Source organism: Xenopus tropicalis, chromosome 1 (genome assembly GCF_000004195.4).
Source record: "Xenopus tropicalis strain Nigerian chromosome 1, UCB_Xtro_10.0, whole genome shotgun sequence".
NCBI classification, from domain to species: domain Eukaryota; kingdom Metazoa; phylum Chordata; class Amphibia; order Anura; family Pipidae; genus Xenopus; species Xenopus tropicalis.
In genome coordinates this window covers 56,958,843-56,985,791 of record NC_030677.2, presented here as the reverse complement: position 1 = coordinate 56,985,791, position 26,949 = coordinate 56,958,843, and the positions used below count along the sequence as shown (strand labels likewise).

The window sequence follows — 26,949 nt, the reverse complement described above, 5'->3', positions numbered from 1 at the left end:
TGCGTTACCATGTTTAGGCAGGACAGCTAAGGAAGGAATTCTCTTTAATAAAAACAGGCAGTTACTTATTTATTTCTTCCTTAGTATCCAAGCCCCTAAAAAGCATTTCAGGCAATTCATTTAATGCTTAATATAAGCATTACATACCATGTGCATTTATAAAATAACATAGTAAGCAATTTAATGGAAAGTTTACTGCCGATTGCTGGTAGAAACTGCACCATATTTATGAAATAAATAATGCAGTTGTTTGGTAACTGACCAGTCTGCAGATTCTCTGAAGCAGAGGTAAATGTGAGTAGTAAATTGTAAGGGAATACTGGACCATAAATAATTTGTTCAAACAAGAACTCAAGTTTCCCAGCCTGATAATTCTGGTTTAATTTCCACTAGATAAATGGCACACAACAATGTGTCTGTTTGATATGAGGTGAAGTTCGCCTTCTTCCAATAATGCAATAATTAACAAAATAATGTGCTATTCTAAGTTTGTCTAAACTTTTGAATTGGTTTTAGCAATATCTAATACATCTAATGCTATGCAACTGAGTGGGCAAGAGACACCCTCTTTAAGTTCACCTTTAAGTTAACTTTTAGTATGTTATATTCTAAGCAACTTTTCAATTGGTGTTCATCATTTATTTCTTATAGTTTTTCATCAGCTTGCCTTTTCCTTCTAACTCTTAGTAGCTTTCAAATGGCAGTTATTCACCTCAGCAGTCAAAAAACTATTGCTCGGTGAGGCTGCAGTTCTATGTTCATTGTTACTTTTTCTAACTTATTTTTGTATTTAGGTCCTCTCCTATTCATTTACCATACTCTCATTTAAACTGCTCCCTGGTCGCTACGGTTATTTGGACCCTAGCAACCAGATAGCTGCTGAAATTCCAAACTACAGAGCTGCTGAACAAGTGAAATATCAAAAAACAACAAATAGTTGGCAACAGTAGGCAATATCTCTTATATAATGATGATAATAAGTTGATACTGCTGTTATTTAAAACACAGTCTGCAAAAATGCTGGAGAAGGTTAAGGACAGCAAACAGAAATGCATACAATGTATGTACATAACCTTTTAAAAAGGTTCAGAATTATTACGATTAGTAGTATTATTAACACATATGTTAGATATTTCAAATAGATATTTCATTTTGCCTAGGCATCCTGGCATCCTGACCACAAGCTTCCTTATGCCAACACACAGATTATCTGTTGTATTTATAATTTTATTGCAAGAAAGCTTAAATTGAGGAACCTTTGCTTCCAGTCCCTTTGTATCACGTAACTGAAAGCCAACTCTATGACCAGATGAACAGGCTGTAAAAGCAACTGCACATAACAAGGCCAACTCTATAATTGTAAACAGTACAGAGATACAGTATAGTATAAATCTGTGACCCATAGATATTGCCTCCTGCACAATCCTGCAGGAAGTTCAGTGTACTGAAACCTTTAAATGTCCTAAAACTATTTTTTTTCTGTAATATTATAAATACATAGTTTCCTAAACAGGTACAGGTATGGGATCCCTTATCCAGAAACCAGTTATCAAGAAATCTTCAATATATGGAAAGTTTATCTACCATAGACTCCATTCTAAGCAAATAATTCAAATTTTTTAAACTGGTATTCGATTTTCCTTTTTCTCTGTAATTATAAACAAATAAACAATAAAACAGTAGATTGTACTTGATCCCAATTAAGTTGTATGAATCTATATTGGTGTCAAACAATCCTATTGGGTTCATTTAATGTTTCCAGAAATATTCTGAAAACCCCCAGGTCTGAATAAGAGATCCTAAATCTGTATTTAACATTTTTTAAAAAACCCAGGTCCCAAGCATTCTGGATAAGAGATCCTGTACCTGTATACCTATATTTTAAAAAATTAGAAGTATTCACTTAAAGGAGAAGGAAAGGCAAAGTCACTTGGGGGTGCCAAAATGTTAGGCACCCACAAATGACTTAAATCGCCTACCTTTTACCCTGGGCTGATGCCCCTGTTCGGAGAGAAGAGCACCAGCCCGGGGTAGCAGCAATCGCTTCCTTCTTCCTGTTCACTTGTGCACATGCGCAGTAGAGTGAAAAAGCCGAACTTTAACAGAGAAGTCTGCTTTTCACTCTACTGCGCATGCGCCTGTCGTGGGGTCCCGGCAAAACGAAGCAGGAAGGAGGAAGCGCTCGATTAAAGTGATTAAAGTCATTTGGGGGTGCCTAACATTTCCTTGTCTTTTAAAATGGACTCTATAGGAGATGGTCTTCCCACAATTTCAGAGCTTTCTGGATAACAGGTTTCCAGATAAGGGATTTTTATACTATGAAAAAATAGGCTGTGTGTTTTCAGTTAAATATCTGCTTTGCTTCTACTGAAGAGAAATGTATATTGCATTTAAAAGCTGCCAACAACTAGCTAGAATTGCAGCAATTGCAGGGGAGCCAAAGGTTTCTGATTAGTAAGAGGCAGTTGGCACAGCTATGTTACATTTTAGCAGCTGCCTTTCTGCTCTCCACCCTTTCTTTTTTCAAGAAATAATGCATATTTTTCATTGTGTAAACGTTTTAAGTTTTGCCTTGGTTATTCCTTTTTCCTTTTTCTGCTAAAGATTACATCTATTTCTTATAGATCCTATAAATCATCATTAGATCAGAAATATCTGTAGTTCCAATTTATTTTTAGATTTAAATCTGTTTCTGAATGTAAAAGTTAGAGCATAGTTTAAATTGCCTGCATGTAGCGACAGTATCGGAATTTGTCTGTTATGAAGTAAAAGGTTTCCCTTTATTGAAAGCATTTAGGCCTTTGGCACACATGATGTATTCCATTCCAGTGTTTTTCAGCCAACAGGAAAGCGCTGGAGTGCACTCTTGTCATTTTTCTCTAAAGGTGGCTAGCAGATTTAGCCAGAAAACACCCAAATGCACATTTCTGTCCAAATGTTGCATCTAGTCATGGGCAGTTTAAATTAAGGGTAATAGCACAACATTTGGAAAACTGAAAGAGAGACAAAAATAAATGGTGCACGCAGTGCAGTGAATTTTTTGGCCACACCCATTTTTGCGACCACCAAAGTACCACTCCCATTTGACTAAATTTGGCAGGTTTGAACACATTTCTGGTGGTTTTGGGGTCCTGTATTATGTGTTATTACAGTTTTGCTGAAAAAGGTGATATTGCCCTTTAAGCTGTGAGTCTGTTCCCCCAAGAGACCTGTTTAGTTACAATTGTATCTTAGTGCAGATTGTGGCTTTTTACCTTTCTGGGCTCTCGGCCAAAAGCCCACTTAGGGTAATGCCAGATGAGGCGTAGGGTGGATATTTTCGGCAAGCGGAAAAGCGCTTGCCGAAAATACCACCCTTCGCCTCCTACATGTGCCTGTACACGAATTAATGGACTACGCTCGGGTGCAGGCACATACGAAATACACATAAAAAAGCGAGACTTTCAAACTCACGCGTTTTTATGCATCTTTCCGCTACATGTGCGTGCACCCAAGCATATTCTGTACATTCGGGTGCAGGTACAAGTAGGAGGTGTAAGGCGGAATTTTCGGCAAGCGTTTTTTCTGCTTGCCGAAAATATACGCCCTACGCCTCATCTGACATCAGCCTTATTTAATTAAAAGTGAGAAACAGTGTTTCTAAGTGCAGGCGACACTCGTTAAGATTTCTGGGCTCTTTTCAGTAAGAATCCGGGACTGCGGGTTGAGCTGTCAAAAGTGGGACTGTCCCGTGAAAATCGGTACAGTTGGGACGTATGCTATTGTCCATCTCCTGCCTTATCCTGCATAGTGACAGGCATATATTTCTTGAAAATGCAGTTCTTAAGCCATGAACTTCTGCCCCTAGGGTGACCTGGCATGCCTGGAATCAAATGCAGAAACTTCAGACATAAAACAGTCCAAAATTGTTTTTGTATATTGTCTTGAAATTTCCTCTTAAAAATTACACATACATAAATTGTTTTCATGAGCCCTTATTAAAAAAAAAAAAAAAAAAAGGGAAAATGATAGGGATTTTAAAATTATCTTTGTTCATGGTAGCGCCTCCAGTCAGAAGGCTTTCTAGGTACTTTAAGTTCTTTTTACTGTTGTGGGCTCTGAGTTGCATCCCCAAGCCCAGCTGCATGCTGACATCAATTGCAAAATGCCGGCGTCTGACAGGGAGACAAGAAGACACAATGCAAAAAAGCACTATTTCACAGTGTACAAAATTTAAAGTACCTTGTCCCTGTCAGATCAATGACAGGATACAATGTTGGCAGTCAGGAGTTCTGCTGAAACAGTCATATCAGTATGCTGGGCTCAGGAATGTTACTCCATGACTTAGAACAGTAGCATAACAGGGATAAAGGACACCCTAAGAAGGAAAGCTGAGAAGATTCCAGCAGAGAGAATTAACCACTAAGCCCCAATCTCTGCATTCATACAGGATGATTTGTTGGTTAAAGGAGAAGTTAGCCCAGAAAGTACATGTGCCATGTGCTGGAACTTAATGTGTGACTTAGTAATGCTGTTTGTGCATGGGTGGTTGCCATTGGTATTTTTCCTGTATAGAGCAGAGTTCTTAGTGGGGTATCACAGGGTTTGGATCCACTTTTAGTCAATATGTTTTTTGATGATTTGGCAGAAAATATAGTGTAATTGAAATGAGCTCTTAGCACTAAGTTTATCCAGGGACTGTTCCGATTGCCATCTTGGATTCAGGAGAAGGAATATTTACCCCTTCTGAGGCAGATTTGAAAAGGCTTCATATAGGGTTTTCCCCTTATAGTAAGTATCATTTAAACATCACGGTTAAACTCAATGGACTTGTGTCTTTTTTAAATGTATATCTGTAACACCTATTTGGCTATAAAATGGCCAACCCAGGCTAGTAGCGTGCTGTAGAGCATGTGTTACATGCGACCTTAATGCACAGGAGTGGACCTCCGCTATATGGGAGGTATGTCAGGGCTAGATGATGTAGTTGAACTACAACTCACACTGGTGTTGTGCAATATATTGAAGTAATAGGACGCCAGGAGCTCTTGCAGAATAACTGGATAGTACTTTATTTGTCCAAGACAAAGGTATTCAGGGTATTTAATACTCACTTAATAGATGCAGAACAGTATGCAGTTATACAGTTGATGTAATTCGGATCAATAGCAGAAATATGATGCTCCCCTGTGTATCCCTTCTCATCAAGAGGTTGGGCAGGTAGAACAACAACAGCATGATAGGTAGGAAAGCTCACCGGCATAGTCCCATGCTCTTTTGGAGGTTAGGGCAAGGCATATTTGCTAACCTATTTCCCTAGCACTTCTGTGTCCCTAATCTAAGGCCAGTAATGCCTGTTAGGAAGACTACTCCTTTGCTATTATCCTGGATGGAGCAAATGGCTGCTCTTTCTGTATAATTCTGTCTGAACTCACCACTTCTAGAGGGTGCTATGAAATATGCTGCTATACTGTCTTTTCCTCATTCACGGGGCCCTGTCCCCGACTTAATTTGGATGGATAGTGGCTTACTGGGCCAGATCTGAACCCAGGCTCGATGGAGCTCTGCTTCAGGTAGCAGATCAGCAGCCAAAGAGGAAAACACTTCCTTGTGCAAGACACTATATAGTCTGCCAAGGGGAGTGGTTAAATCGGCTAAACCTGTAAGGCATAGCTTTAGAAACTGTAACCTGAGTATAGAGGGGTCTGCCCTATAACAGTACAGATAAGGAAAAGTAGGGAAGTAAAGCCATAGGGAGCTTAACCCTATGGGTCCCTACATATCATTATTACAATTTATTTTATTATATTTCCACATGGCTGTGATGTAATTTCTCCCTCTGCCAACTCCATTGCTTGAATGGAAAAGGAGAAACCAGTGAACTCCGTGCTCTGTGCATGCATATGCCCGGAAACACATACTTTTTTAAGCTTACAGAAATGGCACTCAGATTATCTAAGTCAAAGTTTCACAGAGGCTGTGCCTAATGACAACAGAGACCACTGTGCTTTATGTATAAGGCCACCTATTTAAAATGTCCATTACAGTGAACCACTCGTTATTTACAGGTTTCCTTGTCCTTTCAAAAAGCATTCAGTGTCCCAGCAGTTTCCCAGAAGCATACCCTAATCGAGTACATAGTTTAAATTTTATAATCAGCTGCTCAGTTGTGCAGGAGGGCTCATTGTTACACATAATGATACTGCTTGGTGTTAAGAGAGTTCTCTGGAGTGTACAGCTTAAAGTACTGCAGCTATTGTGGGACAAAGACCAGCATCTTTTATACAGTTGTTATTATATCTTGTTACACTGATCACAGAAAGCCAGTCTGGAAGAAATTGTGAATAACTATTACTCAATAAGGGCCAATAGTTTTATCATAGTCACATCCTGTTTAAATATAAGCAGGAAATTCTTGATCCAAAGCCACTTAACACTTCTGAGTCAAGCATGTGAGTATTCGGATATATTCGGATAAAATTATCATTCAGTGCAGGATTGTGTTTAAGCATTACAGAAATACTGTTGTTGCTATACTAAGACTTGCTATTCACATATTAAGTGTGATCTGTTCTTTGGTGTTGACTGATAAAAGGACATGTTTCTTAGGAGATAAACAACCATGCATCATATTTATAATTAATTTGGCATCCATAACTTTGTGCTGCGTCATAACCGTTTTGCTTATTAACAATAATCACAGCTTTTTGGGACTGGAATAAGCATATGTTCTACATGTTGTGGCTATAATCTCATTGAAAATATCTTACTCTGTCTTATAACTCATAAAAAAAGAAATGTCTAATTTTAACAGTATAATACCACCAAACATAGGAGATGAGTTGTCCACTGAAACTATATGATCACCATTTTTAATTAATTTATTTAAATCCTAGGTGAAAGTTATGTGTGTGCCTCAAATGAGCCATATCGTAAAGTGGATTATAATAGAAATGTCAGTCCGAACTGGTCTGTAAATGTAAGAACTGGATCTGGTCGATCACTATCTGCTTTAATGACTTTGAAAAATGAGATGAAAGAAAGTAAAGATTACATCAAGCCTAAGCTGGTCACTGTTATTCGGAGTGGGTCGAAGCCCCGCAAAGCTGTTAGAATCCTTCTAAATAAGAAGACCGCTCATTCCTTTGAACAAGTTCTCACAGATATCACAGAAGCTATAAAACTAGATTCTGGGGTTGTCAAGAGATTGTGCACGCTAGATGGAAAACAGGTAAGAAGCACCCCACCTTTCTATTTTGCCAATTTTCACTTATGATTTTAGTTGTTTCTGGAAACATCTATTTAAAGTCACAAACTGATTTATAATGTTATGGAGTTATTTAATATAAGACACTAAGTTTGCCTACAAGCAGTAGCCCATAGCAACCAATCAACAGGAAGCATTTAATGATCACCTGGTAAAAAGCAAGCATCTTATTGGTTGTTATAGGTCACTCTTTCTGGACAGATTTAATGTCTTTTATTACATATGAGGGATAGGTGCTAAATTACACTAGTGCAGTTACTAATAGCATCCAATCAGCTATACCTTTAGAACAGTCTACAATTAGAAAATTAAAGCAAATACATCATTGCTTGCGTCTGTGCAATTTAGCACCTGTGTTGGTCCCACATTGTTTTTTCCTATGATCTATATATTAATTAGTGGCAAATTAATTGTTTTTTTAACATTTAATTTTCAATTTTATAAGCTGGGAATAAAAAGTAATAATAGCCAGAACAACTCTCCTATACCTATTGTATAGGCTTAGGATGTGTTATCCAGAATGTCTGGGACCTGGGGTTTTATGGATAAGGTTTTTTTCCTGTAATTTGCATCACCAAATCTACTAAACCAGTAGAATAGTTTTTCCATCAATGTGGTTTATATAGCTTAGTTACTGGCAAGTGCAATGCACTGCTTTATTACAGCAGAAAAGTAAATGCTTAAAAAAAAGTAACATTATTTGCTTAAAATGGACTCCGTAAAAGATGGCCTTCTCATAATTTGAAGCTTTAATATTTTAAAAGATGTATTGCACAGGTGGTTGTTATAATTCCAATAATGGTCTATGAGGTATTTTGAGTTCTCCAGTGATATTAAGTCGGCTCTGCCTAATCATTAATTGGATTGAATAATTTCTTTATGGTTTGAAAAATAATTGCTAATGAAAACGTTTTGGTAATGCTTCAGTTATTCATGCAGCCTTAGGTTTATAATGGCAGAGCAGAAACTGTTGGTTTTACATGGGACTAAATAGCCCCTCAGCCAGGAGGAAAACTAGTTGGACTTGGGCTCTGAGACTTTGCATATGTAATAACCTTTCTGAAAGGAGGAGCACAAAAGTCCAGAGACAAAGAGGTCATAATATAAATCAAGGCTTTTGTTTTGGTACATTGCTCAACATATAGTTTATTGCCAAGGTTGGGTTTAATGGGGACCTATTGCCCAGATATAAAAAGCTGTAAAAAAAAAAAAAAAAAAAAAAAAAAAACCTTTCAAATTAAACATGAGGCCAAAATTTTTTCTTTTATTAAAATATCTATTCTTACTCTAATTGCTGTGATAATGGCTGAGTTTCCCCTGCAATATGACTTTAGTCACTAGGTGAGCAGGCAGTTACTTTGGCTTTGCATTCTGTAGTTTATAAGATGTCACTGCACTGCTCTCACCCCGCTCCCTCATTATAGTCTATAATTGCCTGTGCATGGGCAAGATATTGGCATGATGGAAAGCTTGTCTCAATAACCGTGTCCACAAAATGGTGCCTGCTTTTTTGCTGTGATTGTAAATTATAAGACTGAAGGAAACAAGATTTATTTTTTTTAAAAAAAATATCTATAGTGTAAATAAAGTTTATTTTACTTGACTAGCACAATATAAAAGAAGTTGGAATTATTTCTTAGGGTGACAGGTCCCCTTTAATTTGTATATGGAAATGTTATTGAGAACACAGGTTACAAGTTATTTGCATTATTATTAGTTATGGTGACTCATCTCACTCATCTCAGCCATTATCACTGCTAAAACATACCCTGAACATGTTCATTAACTGATATTAAGTTAACACTCCAAAGAATTTGTATTCATAATTACAGTCAGTGCATCATTGTTTAACTGTTCTAAACACAAAAAAAGCAGAAGTTAAATTACTACAAATTGCACAGTGTGTTTATCATTTCTGGATGATGGCATGACAGATTAGTACCACAATTAAGCCATCTAGAGAAAAAAAGAACTTGACTGTATAATTGGATAACAAGTTTTTTTTGTTTTTGTTTTGGCTATGATTAAAAGGCAATGACTTATTTTAATCCGGACATATTACTTAAAATGCTGTATCTTTTACATTGTCTAAATTCATATATATTTCCAGGAAAATGTGTTCAAGAAAAATAAATTTACTATGAGTTTAGTATTTAACATGCTATTAATTTATTTAGTAATTTTTGAATCCCTTTTGTATGTTGAAGTGCCAACACCTAAAACATATGAAGCTAATGCTTTGTGTTAGAATGGGTTCCTATGTCCGTTGTATCATTACACCATGGACAGAGACATAAAGTGGCAGTAAACCTATATTTTTCCATTTAATGAGAAACAGTGCTGTACTACATCATTTGGATATTGTTTGGCTTCTGTTAATGCAATGTGTCTTAACTAACAGCAAGGACCTGTCTTTCTTTGTTCAACTGAGAAAGATCTGCCTTTCACATAATGCATATGAAGGCCACTAAGATCATTTTTTGTGTTCTTTCACATACACATTTATGTATATAGCAGTCAATCTATAGTACCTCATAGTACTTTGTGCAAAACCACCAGCAGGAATAAAATGAGATGTTTTTCTGTGTATACCTGTTTGTGCAGTTATTTTTGTGAGTTTTATTTTGACCAGATATTACTGGTAGATTATGATCTCTGGGCACAACTGGTGTAACTGGACAGTATATGTCTATAGATGACAGAGGCAGTCAGATAAGCGAAGCACACACCTACACTAATACTTGGGTGGGAAAACAGGAAGTGTAGTGCAGGGGGCTAGAACTGCACATAGATATATGCAAGTTTTCTTGCACCACTTGCTAAATTATTTTAAAAACTGTAGGTAAATGATGACATGATCCTAAGGATTGGAGCTGGAAGGAAAGAGTGGTTGGCTCAACTTCCTTATTCCCTAGTGGGTATCATTAACATGCTTGTATATGAAAATAATTAAAACAGGAGTTCTGGAAAATGGGTGAATTTATGTGTTGCAAGAATCTGTGTTTTAGTAAAAATAGACTATTTAAAAATAAATTGTTTTTTAATCTGCAAAATTTTTTAATTTTACACTTTATTGCCACTTGTAGATTCTCTTGTTTATTATCATCAAGGTCTACATAAATATATAGATAGTATTTTTTACATTTGTTGTTGGAATCTAGGACAGGACTAACTAAAGATTGTTGAAACTCATTGTGAGATTGACGGTGCTTGGTGTCTGTTTTCCCCAAGTAAGGAAAACCATAAGCAGTTAACTTTTAAGAAAAGCATGATAAAGAGAGATTAATATAAATCTCTCAACTGGTCAAATATAAGAATTTTACATGTTTTTAAGTGAAACATTATCCCTGCTTGTTATGTTGGATTGCAGCTTTACCCCAGACTGCCTGATTCATTTAACTTGATCACAAGCTTACTTTCTTATTATGAATTTATTTCCTCAACTATGACATAAGTCTTAACCATAGATAGTGTTTTTGAATGTTCAGAAATGCTTTTTTTTATTCATGAGCAGTTGTTGTCTTTTATTCTGCCTTTTAATAATTTCTGCTGATTGTTGCTTAGATCTGTCATACAGTACCATCTGTCATGTTTGATCCAAATCACACTGATTGTGAGCATGTCCTGTTGAGTATACATTGCATGTCCCATGGAGCATTTGGCTAATTAGTGTAGTAAAACCTGTGATTTGTTTTACTGCAGCTGTCATGGACTAGATCCTGTTTTACTTCTTGCATCACTAGTAAACATAACTTAATCCAAATTCTACCTACATAAAATGTCATACCATACAGTCCGGGAATTTAAATACAGAGTTTCTTTACATTGCATAAAAATTGTAAAACTTTTGGCAGCAAAATTGCACACACACACACAATCAATATTTGGGCTTCTTCGTTGTCTATACCCGTTTTTTGGATTTGAAGACTGCACCCAGGCATACTTTTTGCTTAGATGTGAGTGAGTGAATTTACAATGATTATATTTGGTCAGAACTTTTTAGGAACCCGTCCATTTAGGCTGATGGCAGACGATGCGTAGGGCGGATATTTTCGCCAAGCAGAAGAATGCAAAGTCTCACGTTTTTATGTGTATTTCAGCTACATGTGCCTGCACCCGAGCGTATCTCATTCATTCAGGTGCAGGCACATGTAGGAGGCGTAGGGCGGTATTTTCAGCAATCGCTTTTCGCTTTTTTAAATTCTAGGTGGAGGAAGGCGTTTTGTAATTTTTATGCTATATGACATGTATGTAACTATGTATGTAACTCCACGAGAATCCTATGGGGCTGATTCATCAAAGTACGAGTTTGAATCCCGAAATTGGTAAAATTCGGATTAGATACGATAATTTCGGATTTTTTTGTGTTCGGAAGCTATCGTGCTTTGATAAATGAGCCCCTATATATTTTTTAATCCTACACACAAAGATAGTGTAATGGATAGCACAGTTTTTAGTAATAAATTAATCTGCTACATTGTGTGTGTGTGTGTGTGTGTGTATGTGTGTGTGTATATATATATATATATATATATATATATATATATAATATAAAATACATACACATATATGGATAATATATTATCTGTGACACCAACACCAATTTAAAATCTACAACAGGACTAGAATTGTGAATTGTTTTTTTTAATAAAGGGGGATGTTAATTGTGATTATAATAGGGAATGATAATTATGATTCAAATGCACAACTCAGGAGTATTTATGATCCTGTAAAATGACAAAAGATGAGCCAATCGGGTTGAGTATGACCTGGTTTAAACAAGTCAACACGCTTGATTTGTAATAAGAAGGAACATTTGGATGGCTAGAAGGCAGATGTCACTGAGGAAATGTATGTCCTTTCTGACGACATGTAGAATTGGATGTGTAATGAATTGTTCTCCCCAGGGATTATGTTATTGATTATTCTAGTCTTTGACAGAGAAAACTGCTAATTCTGTGTTTCAGTGCAGCTTCTTTATTGCTGTTGTCATATGCTGGGGAGCTGGAGCCTCTTAGTGACTCTTGGAAGAGTAAGGAATGTTTTACTAAGAGATAGGTCAGGCCTAAAATTTGCAACAGGATCCATGGTTATCTAACTATACTATGGAGCATGTAGTGCTGTATCAGTGGCCTGTGTGTGGTATGAGTGAGGTCAGACATATAGACAGTTCTTTAGGTGAATAAAGTCCTTTATTATGTACAGTAATAGACTGTGGTCAGGCAGGAACATAAACAAAACCCTCGCCACACTTGGGCACTATATATAAGGTGTTTTACCTCTCTGCTACCGGTCCCCTACTGGGATACCCAGCTAATCCCAGAAAAATATCACTCCACGGAGTCAAATACCACTCCACCCCCCAGCAGATCTAGGCTGATAATAATTCCCCAGAGGAGAATCCCTTAAGGAATTAACCCACTCAGGCCCACTATACATAAGGGAGTAGGAAATGAACCTAGAGGAAATACATCTCCCTTCAAACTGTTTTCCTGTTACCAATTCACAGGGGTAACATGTCTGGTTTTCTTAAGCTGCAGGCTTTTCAAGATGATTATTTGTTCTATGCTGGAAGTAATGTAAAGAAGCCTGTATTGAAAGGCCTCTGTTTTACTGCCTAGTGTCAGTGGTGTTTTATATTGACCAAATTCACAAGTGCTTCTGCAAAAATAGCCCAAGGACAATTTATTCACTTTAGTGTTCAGCCCCTGTTTTTAATCTCCATGTGATCCTCTAAATAGGGAAATTGCTTGACTCTTCTTTATTCTTTTACCCTTGGGATAAGTACTCATGTGTTTATAGCCTCAGAGTAACAAATCCTTTGAGTTTATAATGACAGAATTGTCCATATGCCCAATATAGCATGAACATATAAATATAGCAGCACTGTGCGCTATTATCAAAGAGTTTGTGCGTTCTCTCCATATCTGCGTGGGTTTCCTCCCACACTCTAAGCACATACAGGCAGGTTAATTGGCTCATGAGAAAATTAGTCACTTTGTGCGTAATATGATAGAGGGACACTTAGATTTACTAAAACTCTTTTCTCATTTTTTTTTCTTTTTAAAAATGAGAATAAACTCATTTCCACGAATGTCTGACATTAATTAAAAAGTCTGAGCTGAAAAAGTATGTGTGGGAAATAGTCACAGAGACATTGCAAAACTGCAAGTTTTGTTGTGTAGTAAATCTCAAAAAAAGTTGCAACTTCTTTTCTGCGAATTTTAGTGCTAAAAAATCTGAATCTATAAAATAAAAAATCTGACAGTAAATGGCCCCTTTAGACTGTAAGCTCCACTGGGGTAGGTACTGATGTGATGTGATAAATAATCTCTGTAAAGTGCTCTGGAAATATGTCAAATGTGTTACAGTTTTATAATATTTTCCTTGGTACCCCTGTAATATACACAATACAAGACCCAATGCTTGGCCACTTATGCACTCATTTAATATTTCACTTCACTAATTAGTGTACATAACTCTAATAATAGCAACAAATGCTCTTCCTGAATAGATTTTGGCTAAATACCAAACAAACCCAATCCAAACCCTATTTTTTTTTATTATGGATTACTGGATCTGTAAATCCCGAATCCAGCAAAAATGGCTAGGGTTAGTTCAGCCAAATCCTGGATTCAGCACATCCCTACAGAGAACAAGCAAAATAGTTAAAACTTATTTGTCTAAAAGGGACACTATGCACAATAGTTTTGTTGTGTTTTGAGGCTTTATGGATAAGATATCCTGTACCTGTAGTAGCCCAGGATTAAATATATTCTTTTTATTTTGTTTGTCTGACATAGAGCTTGTAAGCTGCAGAGCATGTTAATGGCTTTTGCTTTAAGATGTAAATTGCTCCTTGGCATTGGATAACAGCATCTCACATGACGCTTCCCTCAGACTCAGCAGGAATATTCCTTTCTGAATTAGCAGGAGGTTATTACCAAAGGCCTTTGTTGTCTCGGAATAAAAAGACAAATTTTTTCTGTGTACTGTACAAATATAAGCTCATGTAATTGCTTTTATTTTCAGTTATGTTTAAGGCTACTGTAATGTGTGTGTGTATATATATATATATATATATATATATATGTATATATATATATATATATATATATATTTATATATATATATATATATATATATATATATATAGAGTAGAATGTATGAATCCGGCACTCACGTATACAGTAGTCACTGGATGCCTGGGTGCAGTGTTGAAAAACGGAAAATTTACAGCAACATGAATACCACACTCACAGGACTTATGGTGAAGAAAAAAGTTCATTTATTGTTCAAACATCAAACTGATGTTTCGGCTGTATATACAGCACACATAAATAACCCTTGTTATAAATTAGACTCTGTTACTTACATTTATGCACATTACAAGGCTTCACAAAGGTAATATTGATGCTTGTTTTTTAATTGTTAGTGCATTATTTTAAAGGGTATGATAGAATAGGATTTCATTCTGTAGTTGTACAGATATGTTGAAACCTTTTAAATTAATAACTCATTGCTTTAACTTTTCCAGTGATGGAAAATCAGAGCAGGTTTGAGATACTAGTAGCAGGTGATCTGTATATATAATCACAGTTTAGATATTCTGTTATAAACATCCTTATAGTATAAATAGCATTTGTCCCTAACTGATTTACATTAAAAATAAAAGCAGTAATTTTGATGCTCTTATATAGGTATATACTTTTTCGATTTTATAGAAATCTTCATTCAAACACACTTTTAAATTTGCAAATGTTACTTTTATTCCATTCATCATTGTATAAGCTGTGTACAGAAAAGTATAAAGGCAATAGTGTTTAGGCAACAATAGATCTAAAAATGTGATTATTGTAAAACTGTAATTGTGTGTGAACAAAACCACAGGGAATCTAAGAAGCTCTTAGCCACTTTTACAACCTATTTATGCTTCGTTAAATCTCAAGAATGAAATCTGTTTAGTGAAGCTAAAAGCTGCTGAATCAGAAATTCTGTCCACATTGGAAACCAACCGATAACAAAATAATAAAGCATTAAGCAGATATATACATTGCTTTCTCTCTCCCATAGACTTTAACAACTCATGGCAAAAGCTATCCGCCTCCTCCCAGCTCCTTCAATCAGAAATTAAGGGGAGAATGTATACATTTTTTGTGATTTTGTTGCTATTCACAAAATTATTTTTCATTGCTTATTTATTAAATTTTGAAATAAAAATCTCATTAGGTTTCAAAGATGGAAACCTGAAGCCATGCTAACTCGTGTGGCTGGTAGTCTTCTTTCCCTTAGTTCCCACTGCATAATATACAAACATACAAATGTTTCAATTTTGTAATAGAAAAAGGCATTGAAATCACTTGTCAGCACAGTTCTTCTTTTTTTTTTTTTTTTTTTTATCTAATACCCATCTGTTGTGCATATAATCATTAAGAACTGTTGATGACTTTAATTAAGCCTTGTTACACATACTAAATACGTGAATAATAGAAGTGTTAGCACCGAATAAACTACTGAGAAACCACATGATATTTGGTAGTAAAATATACACATTTGTTACAACCTGTGCCATCAGAAATCCCTTCTCACTGATAATACTTCATCTTTCAGCTGCTTTTGACACTAATGATCACCCTCTCCTCCTCCAGTCCCTCCGTTTTCTTGGCCTTCATGACACTGCCTTGTCCTGGTTTTCATCTTACATCTCAGATTGCTCATTTAGTGTCTCTTACAATGGAGTATCATCCTCTCCTATACCGCTTTCGCTTGGGGTTCCTCAAAGCTCTGTCATGGGTGCTTTATTTTTTCTCTATACTTTCTTCCTTGGCAAACTAATAAACTCATATGGTTTTCATAACCTCCTCTTTACTGACAATATTCAGATCTATCTCTTCTCTCCCAATCTCAACCCAGAGCTCTTAACTCAAGTCTCTTCCTGCCTGCTTGCTATCTCTGCTTGGATGTCCCAATACTGCCTTAAAGGAACAGTAACATCAAAAAATTAAAGTGTTTTAAAGTAATTAAAATATAATGTGCCAACTCCTGCACCTCAGCAACTGCTCCTCCTCTGCCATTCCACGCTGCCAACTCCTGCACCTCAGCAACTGCTCCTCCTCTGCCATTCCACTCTGCCAACTCCTGCACCTCAGAAAATGCTCCTCCTCTGCCATTCCACTCTGCCAACTCCTGCACCTCAGCAACTGCTCCTCCTCTGCCATTCCACTCTGCCAGTCCCGGCACCTCAGCCCTGCACTGGCTTCCGCTACCATTCAGAAAAAAATTCAAACTATTGACCCTCATGTTTGAAGCTGTTCACAAGTCTGCTCCACCCTGCATCTCTGAACGTATCTCTACATACCAACCAACCCACTTGTTATGCCCCGCTAATTACCTGCTCCTCAACTCCTCTCCCTTATTGCCTCCTCACACACTCTCATTCAAGATTTTGCTAGGGCTGCACCCGTTCTCTGAAATTCACTCCCACGTTCTATCTGACTTTCTCCCACTCTTTCTTCCTTTTTAAAAGATCTCTTAAAACGCATTTATTTAGAGAAGCTTACCCTCATTAAAGGGGTTGTTCACCTTTAAGGTGACTTTTAGTATGATGTAGAGAGTAATATTCTGAGACAATTTGCAATTGGTCTTCATTATTTTTTTATTTGTGTTTTTTTTTAATTATTTCACTTTTTATTCAGAAGCTTTCCTGTTTTAAATTCAGCATCTATCTGGTTGCTAGGGTACAAATTACCTTAGCAACCAGGAAGTGGTTTGAACAAGAGACTGGAATATGAATAGGAGAAGGCCTGGACAGAAACATAAGTAATAAAAAGTAATAACAATAAAATTATAGCCTCAGAAAATAAGTTTTTTTTGGCTTCCAGGGTCATTGACCCCCATTTGAAAGCTGGAAAGAGTCAGGAAAAAAGGGAAATAATTTAGAAAATTATACAAAATAAATAATGAAGTCCAGTTTAAAATTGCTTAGAATTGGCCATTCTGCAAGATACTAAAAGTTAATTTAAACTGCGGTACATCTCTTACCTTGCTTAATTCTAATCTTACCCACTCGCACACCTTGTGTCGCAACCCCCCTCTTATTATAGATTGTAAGCTCTTTTGGGCAGGGTCCTCCTTCACCTCTTGTATCAGTTATTAGTTACTTTGTATGTAATTCTGTATGTCCAATGTATAAACCCAATTATTGTACAGTGCCGCGGAATATGTTGGTGCTTTATAAATACACGTTAATAATAATTAATCTTGTCTTATACTGGAAGCTAAGGAAATATTTGTATATGACCCTGTGTATATTATAGAAACAATGTATACTAAAGGGACCAAATTTAGAAAGGGTCAAAATTATTTCTTCATGAATGCTGTGGCACTTAGTGACATATTTACAATATGCCAAAAGTCAACCCTACTACAATTAACAACAGATGCATCTTTCAGTTGACTTTTATCAGACTATAGAGCGCCACATGCTGTATTTTTGCCTATGAAAAAAATATGCCAAGTATCATGCCCTACAAATGTTATACCAGATAAAGATAAATACATAATGACATTGTTATTTTTCTGCAGTGCCTGTTACTATAGGCCAGTGCGAGGCTTCTTGATAAGCATTCACATTTATTGTTATTCCCTGGTGAGCACTTGGTGGTTTCATAAACCATTCGAATGTGCAATAGCAAACAAATTCGGAGATTAAACACTGACTAGATTCCCTGTGGTTCTGTGAGTTTAGTGTCTGGACATTTGCTGTTTTTCAGCATAACAAAAATATGAGTGTTTTAGGCCACAACCCTAATCCCCTCAGGCCTTTTCAAGCTATGTAGAGTACAATGTAACTTTGGAGACACAGCTTTCATGTGCTTTTGCAGCATATCCTTATTAACAAAAATTGGATGGATTCAGTCAGCTGATCTACAGTTTTCAGATTGCAAAATGATTATTAAAGCAGTGAGGGTATACTAAATAAATAAATGAATAGATATCTACATGGAAGAGTTTCAGATTTTGCTCAAGGTTGCCACCTGGCTGGTATATGAACCTGTCTGGCCAAACAGGGGGGGAACACAACTTGATGCTTTCCACTTGCTTTCAGCGCTTTCCTGCACCACAATGAGTTTGGTCACATAGAAAATACAGGTCTGCATTTCTCTGTGCATTCCCCGGCCCTGGAATGCATGAATGATCCAGTGCAGGGAAATGCAGGTAAAAACGCTTGTATGTAAGAGCCCTTAAAGGGAATTAAAGTTGCTAGAATGTTACACACCCTCCATTGATTACCTCCCAAATTTCCTGATTTTTTTACATAAACTTTACATAATGTGCCAAATTTTGTAAAATGGCAGTAGTATTTAGGGCTTGTTGTCTCAAAAAGGGGTGTGGTCAAAAATTTTCCCTGCGCTATTTTTTTTTTTTTTATGTCACTCTTTGCATTTGTCAAATGTTGGGAGGTATGGATTATAATAGTTTATCTCACCTGATACCCCAGATGCTCCTCCTGTTAGCTGAATACTTCACTAGCCCAGGGTACTTCTGCATCAGCACCACTACATCATCTTTATTCACTTCTTTATTATGTTGCCTCAGCCTGACGCATGCGCAACAGAAGGAAAAAGCCATTTTTCTTGCTTAAAGTTCAGCTTCTCACTCTACTGCATATGTACAGTGGTGTGAAAAACTATTTGCCCCCTTCCTGATTTCTTATTCTTTTGCATGTTTGTCACACAAAATGTTTCTGATCATCAAACACATTTAACTATTAGTCAAAGATAACACAAGTAAACACAAAATGCAGTTTTTAAATGAGGGCTTTTATTATTTAGGGAGAAAAAAAATCCAAACCTACATGGCCCTGTGTGAAAAAGTAATTGCCCCCTGAACCTAATAACTGGTTGGGCCACCCTTAGCAGCAATAACTGCAATCAAGCGTTTGCGATAACTTGCAACGAGTCTTTTACAGCGCTCTGGAGGAATTTTGGCCCACTCATCTTTGCAGAATTGTTGTAATTCAGCTTTATTTGAGGGTTTTCTAGCATGAACCGCCTTTTTAAGGTCATGCCACAACATCTCAATAGGATTCAGGTCAGGACTTTGACTAGGCCACTCCAAAGTCTTCATTTTGTTTTTCTTCAGCCATTCAGAGGTGGATTTGCTGGTGTGTTTTGGGTCATTGTCCTGCTGCAGCACCCAAGATCGCTTCAGCTTGAGTTGACGAACAGATGGCCGGACATTCTCCTTCAGGATTTTTTGGTAGACAGTAGAATTCATGGTTCCATCTATCACAGCAAGCCTTCCAGGTCCTGAAGCAGCAAAACAACCCCATACCATCACACTACCACCACCATATTTTACTGTTGGTATGATGTTCTTTTTCTGAAATGCTGTGTTACTTTTACGCCAGATGTAACGGGACACCCACCTTCCAAAAAGTTCAACTTTTGTCTCGTCGGTCCACAAGGTATTTTCCCAAAAGTCTTGGCAATCATTGAGATGTTTTTTAGCAAAATTGAGACGAGCCATAATGTTCTTTTTGCTTAAAAATGGTTTGCGCCTTGGAAATCTGCCATGCAGGTCGTTTTTGCCCAGTCTCTTTCTTATGGTGGAGTCGTGAACACTGACCTTAATTGAGGCAAGTGAGGCCTGCAGTTCTTTAGATGTTGTCCTGGGGTCTTTTGTGGCCTCTCGGATGAGTTGTCTCTGCGCTCTTGGGGTAATTTTGGTCGGCCGGCCACTCCTGGGAAGGTTCACCACTGTTCCATGTTTTTGCCATTTGTGGATAATGGCTCTCACTGTGGTTCGCTGGAGTCCCAAAGCTTTAGAAATGGCTTTATAACCTTTACCAGACTGATAGATCTCAATTACTTTTGTTCTCATTTGTTCCTGAATTTCTTTGGATCTTGGCATGATGTCTAGCTTTTGAGGTGCTTTTGGGCTACTTCTCTGTGTCAGGTAGCTCCTATTTAAGTGATTTCTTGATTGAAACAGGTGTGGCAGTAATCAGGCCTGGGGGTGACTACAGAAATTGAACTCCGATGTGATAAACCACAGTTAAGTTATTTTTTAACAAGGGGGGCAATCACTTTTTCACACAGGGCCATGTAGATTTGGAATTTTTTTCTCCCTTAATAACGTAAACCTTCATTTAAAAACTGCATTTTGTGTTCAATTATGTTATCTTTGACTAATAGTTAACGGTTTTTGATGAGCAGAAACATTTAAGTGTGACAAACATGCAAAAGAATAAGAAATCAGGAAGGGGGCAAATAGTTTTTCACACCACTGTACATCTGGTGAGATGGAAGAAACAAAGTAAATATTTATAGATTGTAAGCTCTTTCGGGCAGGGCCCTCTTCACCTCTTGTATCGGTTAATGATTGCTTTATATGTTAATCTGTATATCGAATGTATGAAACCCACTTATTGTACAGTATTGCGGAATATGTTGGCGCTTTATAAATAAATGTTAATAATAATAATAATGTCGATTGGTACTCATACAGAAGTACCCTAGGCTGGTGCAGTTTTTTGCTAATGGGAGCACCAGCCTGGGGTGTGATTACAATCACTAGTGACCTATTGGTGGCTATACATGTTACAATTAGCATATTAAGATCATTCGTTTGAATGATCTTAATCTCACTCGACTAACGTTCAGAGCTGAATCATCAGATATGGGGGTAGCAACAAAAGGCTTCTACCCCTAATGATTCAGCACTAAATGTTGCTGGTGCTCGGGCACAACAACATTTTCCGTCCAGCCGTATTAACAACATGACACAAAGCCAAGGCTTTTGCCAATGACAGTTACTTCGTCTCCAGGGCCGGAACTAGGGGTAGGCAGAAGAGGCAGCTGGCTAGGGCGCAGCGATTGGGGGGCACAGCGTTTGGAGCCTCTCTTGCCTACCCCTAGTCTGTGCTGCGTTATAACTATCGCTATTGCCCCTGTATCTGCGCTATCCCACCCCCCCCCATAAGCTTTGTTTGTTTTGTGTTTTTTTTTTAAAAAATTTTTTTTTTTTCATTGCTACAATGTGGTAGTTTAAAGTCTGAGCCAGTTGATATTGTTCTAATCCTACTCAAAAAGACTACAAAAGTCAATTTGCAGCAGTGGAGGCAGCCCTAAATAAGCTATACAGCATACAATGGTTTTACTAGACTTGGTAAAACTTTTTTTATTACATTCCCCTATAGGAATGTTCATTGGTTCCTACTATTCTTTCCTCGTTCTTTTCCCTGAGTCAAGCAGTCAGGCACATCCTGTTAACCGACATAAAGGAAGCACAAATCCACTATTTGCATTTGTCCTTAAATTGCAAAATTGCAAAACCTTGCATTGTCTTTAAATTGTCGTTAAGGCTTGTTGCTCACTTTTCTTAAAATCAGGGTCAGATTTAGGGCAGAAAGGGGCCCCAGGAGGAAAAATGATAATCCTATTATAATCTTTAACAATTGTTATATTTAGCATATAAATCCAGCAACCGGGTATCCCCCCCCAACTTAAGATGATGCATTTTCAACATCTAACCAAAAGCTGGAGATTCATTCTTTAGCATTCTTGCCATGCCTGGCGCCCCCAATCTCTGACCCCAATTGTATAACTCTCATGGATTTATAAGGTTGCACAATGTTATTTTTAAGCTAAAGATTTATGTCTTGTGAATTTTACTGTGATTTATTTGGTGTGTAGAGATCTTCCCTTTGTGTGATTTGTGCCAAGCTGTTCTGTGTAGTGTCTATATTGTTCTGGGTCTGTGAAACGTGTTCACTTTCCCAGATATAGTGAAGGGCCAAGGGAAAACGTGGACAGATCAGCTAAGCTCCTAGGGTGGGAAGTTTACATAGTCCTACACACTGCTGCTAAATGCTATTCATCCAGAGCAGCTGGATAGAGTCAGCTGTTTTCAGAAATGTGCTGGCAATCTGCCTTTTTCCCTTTTGTCCGAATGGTATGCAACAGAATATTAGAACAATATGTGTGAGCTGTTCCTATTTCTTTCAGAAATTTCACTGTAAAAACCTGTGCATTCCAAATAAAACCTAACCACCTTATGCAAAATTACAGAAAGAGAGACACTTAATTGTGTGCTCTAAAAGAAATCTGTATTAAGCTGGCCATACACGCACCGATAATATCGTATGAAACCCCATTTCGTACGATATTCGGTGCGTGTATGGCAAGTCGGCGAGTCGACCGATATCGCAGGAAGCTGCTGATATCGGTCGACTCACCGATCGGCCAGGTTAAAAGATTTTTATCGGGCGCCATAGAAGGCGCCTGATCAAAATCTGCCTTCAGGGCTGAATCGGCAGAAGGAGGTAGAAATCCTATTGTTTCTACCTCCTTATCTGCCGTTTCAGCCCTGAACGGTTAGTGGCCGATTGTACGATCTTTCGTGCGACCGATGGTCACACAAGATCGGAAATCGCCACGTGTGTGGCCACCTTTAATGTTCTAGCCTCAAATATATCTAAGTGTCCCTACAACAGGAGAATATATAAGAAAATGTCCCAGAGGTCTCCATTAAAGTAGCACAGACCTTCAGGAACAGATGGCAGTGTTGGATGGTTTGCAGTGTTGCTAGGTATTGTTTGTTCATATTGTCAGGAAAAATATATAAGAGATATAGTTTTATGTTATATTCCATTTATATGACAAGACAGTTTTAAAAATGTAAAGAAAAGAAACATGGGTAGGAAGCCATCATTGACCTGTGAATGTCCACTGGGGGGGGGGGTGTCAAAATGTTAGGCCCCCCCAGTGATTGTAATCACTTACCTTATACCCCGGGCTGGTACTCCTGTTAGGAGAATTTGCAGTGATTGTACCTTTCCTTCTCTTTCTCCTGCATTTAAGCTTTCAGAACACTGACCCTGGCCAGCCAATAACCTTATTGCTTTTTGAGGCTACAATATTGTTATTGTCACTTAATATTACTTAAAATTATTTAAGCCAATTATCCTTTAGTCTCTCAATCAAACCACTGCCTAGTCGCTACGGTAAATTAGACCCTAACAACCAGACAGCTACTGAAAATTCCAAACAAGAGTTGCTGAACGAAACGTTAAATAATTCAAAAGCCACCATTCAAAAATACCATTCAAAATGCATTTTCTAAATTTGTTTCATCTGAACTTCACTAAAATTACAGCCAAGAAACACTGCCATATGGGTTTTATCTGCAATTATTATTTCCTTTGTGCTTTCTGAAAACAGTTCTGACATTTTTGTTTCTTTTACTATTACAGGTAACATGTTTGCAGGATTTCTTTGGAGAGGATGATGTTTTTATTGCCTGTGGACCAGAGAAATACCGTTATGCGCAGGACGACTTTGTTCTGGATCATGGTAACTACAAAGAGAAGCAGGAAAACCATTAACATTCAAAAGCTTAAGTATTTTGTGTGGATGTGTGTCTAATATGCTTTTGCATTCCAAGGTTTAACTCTGCTTATGCAATGAATGTGTAAAGGGAATACACGTATGCCTGCAGAGGCTGCTCTGCATGACCATATGTAGGTCTTTTTCACTTAAAATATATTATTTTACTTCTGCCAGTCTTGACATGTAAAAGGATCATGTACTGGTGGGATTAACCCGAATCAGTCTGCTGTTACTCCATCCTGTGTCTTCTGATTAATATTACAGAGCATATTCCATATGTGGCTGATTACTTAATGTAACATGAGGAAGAAGCACCTTCCCATCTATTCTGAGTCTCTCACAGTATTTAGTTTGCTGTTGGCAGGGTTGCCAGCTCACAGCGGGACAAGTTCTGTATGAATTCATCACTGACCTGTATACTGCAGCCTTAGATGTGTCTGTCCAAAATGTCTACTGTACAGAAATCCTGTTTTATGCTAAAGGCAACACTGACTAAATGACTAGTGGAATCTTATAAATTTGGGCCTGGGTAATTGAATTAAGAGGGCTATTGTAGGTACCCCAGTTTTTTCTGATGTTATTCCCAATTTTTCATTTTAGTAAATTCTTCTGCTAATTTTTTACCACAAGCAATGAGACCAAAAAACTCTTTCTCCAGCATTATGACTAAGCTTTGCAGCAGTTCTGTGTTTTGCTCACATTTGTCATCTGCATTACTTTATAGAGTGTAGAGTCTTGAAAACAGCATATTCACGCTCTCCGAGACCGCCAGGTTCCAAAAGTCCTGGGACATCACGGCGCAGTAAATCCCCGGCATCAGGTAAGACATATATATATATATATATATATATATATATATATATATATATATATATATGTATATACTTGCCAACTTGAAAATATACTTAAACAATACTTGTAAAAAAATTTGGTTTGGTTGCACTTTTTTTCAGACTCCCATTTGTTTTACTTAATAAGTTGCCTTTAACTAATTTTCTTTTACTGTTATTTATTAAACAAACTAGAATATATGTAAAAGTACACCTGATATTTGCCAGAACCCACAGGTTGTCAGAAGTGCAAACGATATAACCAACCCATAAGAAGACTTTGTGCTTACAAAGGAACTTTATCAAAAATGTTTTGCCTAAGGAAATGAGGCAGCAGGAAGTGGCACAGATGGGTGGGAATAGTGGGGTTTTTTTTTGCAGAAATTTTCAGTAAATCAACATTGCTTTTTAGAGCACATTCCGTCTGTATTTAGATTAAAATTCACTGGCACAATATTGTTTTTCATACAATATGTCCCCTTTAGGGAACTGTAACGCTGACCTTTTAATGTCCAATTCGTGTCACAGAGAAAAATCTTTTTCTGCAATCAAATTAGATAAAACAAAATTTATTGAAGTGGTATCAGTTAGACAGGTTAATAGTTACATATACTCTAACATAATCTAGGCTAACTTAAACCTAAATGCAATATTTCTTAAAAGGGGACAGTTATTTTGTAACCAATTCTCTGCTTGGTGACGTCACATTGTTATCACTTCTCTTAGCTACTGTCATTCAAGAAGTGAAATGTGACAATAGTTTATTGTGGCAGTGGCTAGACAGCCAGGGTTACCATATATGACATAGCTGATATGCTTTGGTTTTATATCACCAGTATGCAGAATAAGGAAGAATAGACACATTCTGCTTTTAGTGTTTTGTTGAAACTCTCTGCCTCGCAAATGATTGGTAAATTGTTTTGACAACTCAGTATGGATTTTCTTTACAATGTACATTCTAAAATGTCACATAGTATTTATATATCAATATCTTGTTGAAAAATATATTTAGCACCAGTGCCTGTAATCTTTCTGAATTATTAATTGATGAGCCACCAGAGAAAATCTATGTAGCTCCATTTATTTATTTATTTACAGGTGGTAATCATTTATGTCAGTCTGAGCTTACACTCTGTTCCCTATTACATTTCATTAGGGAACTAGTTAAACCTTCCTGAAAATATTTAGTTTGGGAGGATACCAGAGCACCCAAAGGAAGACCCTGCCAGATTTTGTGTTAGTCACCCATATTTATATTGACAATGGGTTTGAGCAAGGGTAAATTTGGTCCTAGGAGGTTGGTGTCTTTGAGAAGGAGACCCATGCAGCATGGCAAATGAACTTTAAAATGGACACTTTGCTTAGGGAAAAAAACTGTAGGTGCACTTACAAGCAATCTGTAACTCTAACTGTAGATCTTTATTTTTGATAAATTAAACAATGTATGTTCCTATATTGGTGATCGTTTTAGGTCCTCACGTTTAAGGTCTCTGGCACACGGGGAGATTAGTCGCCCGCGACAAATCTCCTGTGTCCCAGGCGACTAATCTCCCCGAAATGCCATCCCACCGGCGAAAATGTAAATCGCCGGTGGGATGGCATACGCGGTGGCGCGATTTCACTCAAATTGCGCAAGTTTCCTCTCGAGGCAACTTGCGCGATTTCAATGAAATCGTGTCACCGCGTATACCATCCCACTGGTGATTTACATTTTCGCTGGTGGGATGGCAACCCAGGGAGATTAGTCGCCCGCGAACAGGGAGTTTTGTCGCGGGCGACTAATCTCCCCGTGTGCCAGAGCCCTAAAAGCAGCCCTCTTCTACAATGACTGACTTCAGCAGCTTAGACAGTAAAACAACCTAACTAGATATAATCATGACCCATGCTAATAATTTATAATTTATAGACTGTGTAATTACCAGTAAATGTAAGCACCATTATTGTTATACCCCTGACCTGCCCAGTTACAGTATGGTCCAATCTATCCTGATCCCTGCCTCCTTCAGACAGACCCAGTTTGTCCCAATCTCTGCCCTGTACATCACTACCAATTAATGTCATCATTTTTTTTCAATTGAAAAAGTGGCAACCCTTTCCCCACACACACATTTGTAATGATTAAATTATTATTATTACATTGCTGTAAAATAGTAGATAAAGCCCAAAACTAATACATCTTTATGAAGCAAAAATAATTGCAGACCTGTGAGACTAAATTAGTCTACTTGCCAGGTGACCTTTTACAATGTAAGCTCCCTGGTAGTAGGTCACTGAAGGTTCCAAAAATGTGTGTGCTAAATGTCTAACATACCATTGGAATCAGGCAGCAGCCTTAAAACAAGTGTTCTCTTAACTTTAGTAAATATACACACAAGGAAAACCTTTATATGATGATAGATTCCATGCAGTTCAGTAGAAATCATGTTTATTTGAAAATCTGTATCTATATGCTAATTAGTTTATTCTTTGCATGGTTCCA

At 37.3% G+C, this 26,949-nt stretch overlaps 1 protein-coding gene across 4 annotated transcripts in view; it reads left to right on the top strand.

Moving 5' to 3' along the window:
* Positions 1-26,949, top strand: part of dclk2 (doublecortin like kinase 2) — a 52,428-nt gene that overhangs the window by 4,868 nt on the left and 20,611 nt on the right. For all 4 annotated transcript variants that reach the window (XR_004220984.1, XM_012955602.3, XM_002933500.5 and 1 more), the window contains exons 2-4: positions 6,876-7,210; positions 23,505-23,604; positions 24,365-24,460. Coding sequence is in view for 3 of the 4 variants with exons in the window: in XM_012955602.3 (XP_012811056.1) it covers positions 6,876-7,210; positions 23,505-23,604; positions 24,365-24,460 (531 nt within the window). In the remaining variant the exon portion in view is untranslated. The remainder of the gene's footprint in view (positions 1-6,875; positions 7,211-23,504; positions 23,605-24,364; positions 24,461-26,949) is intronic.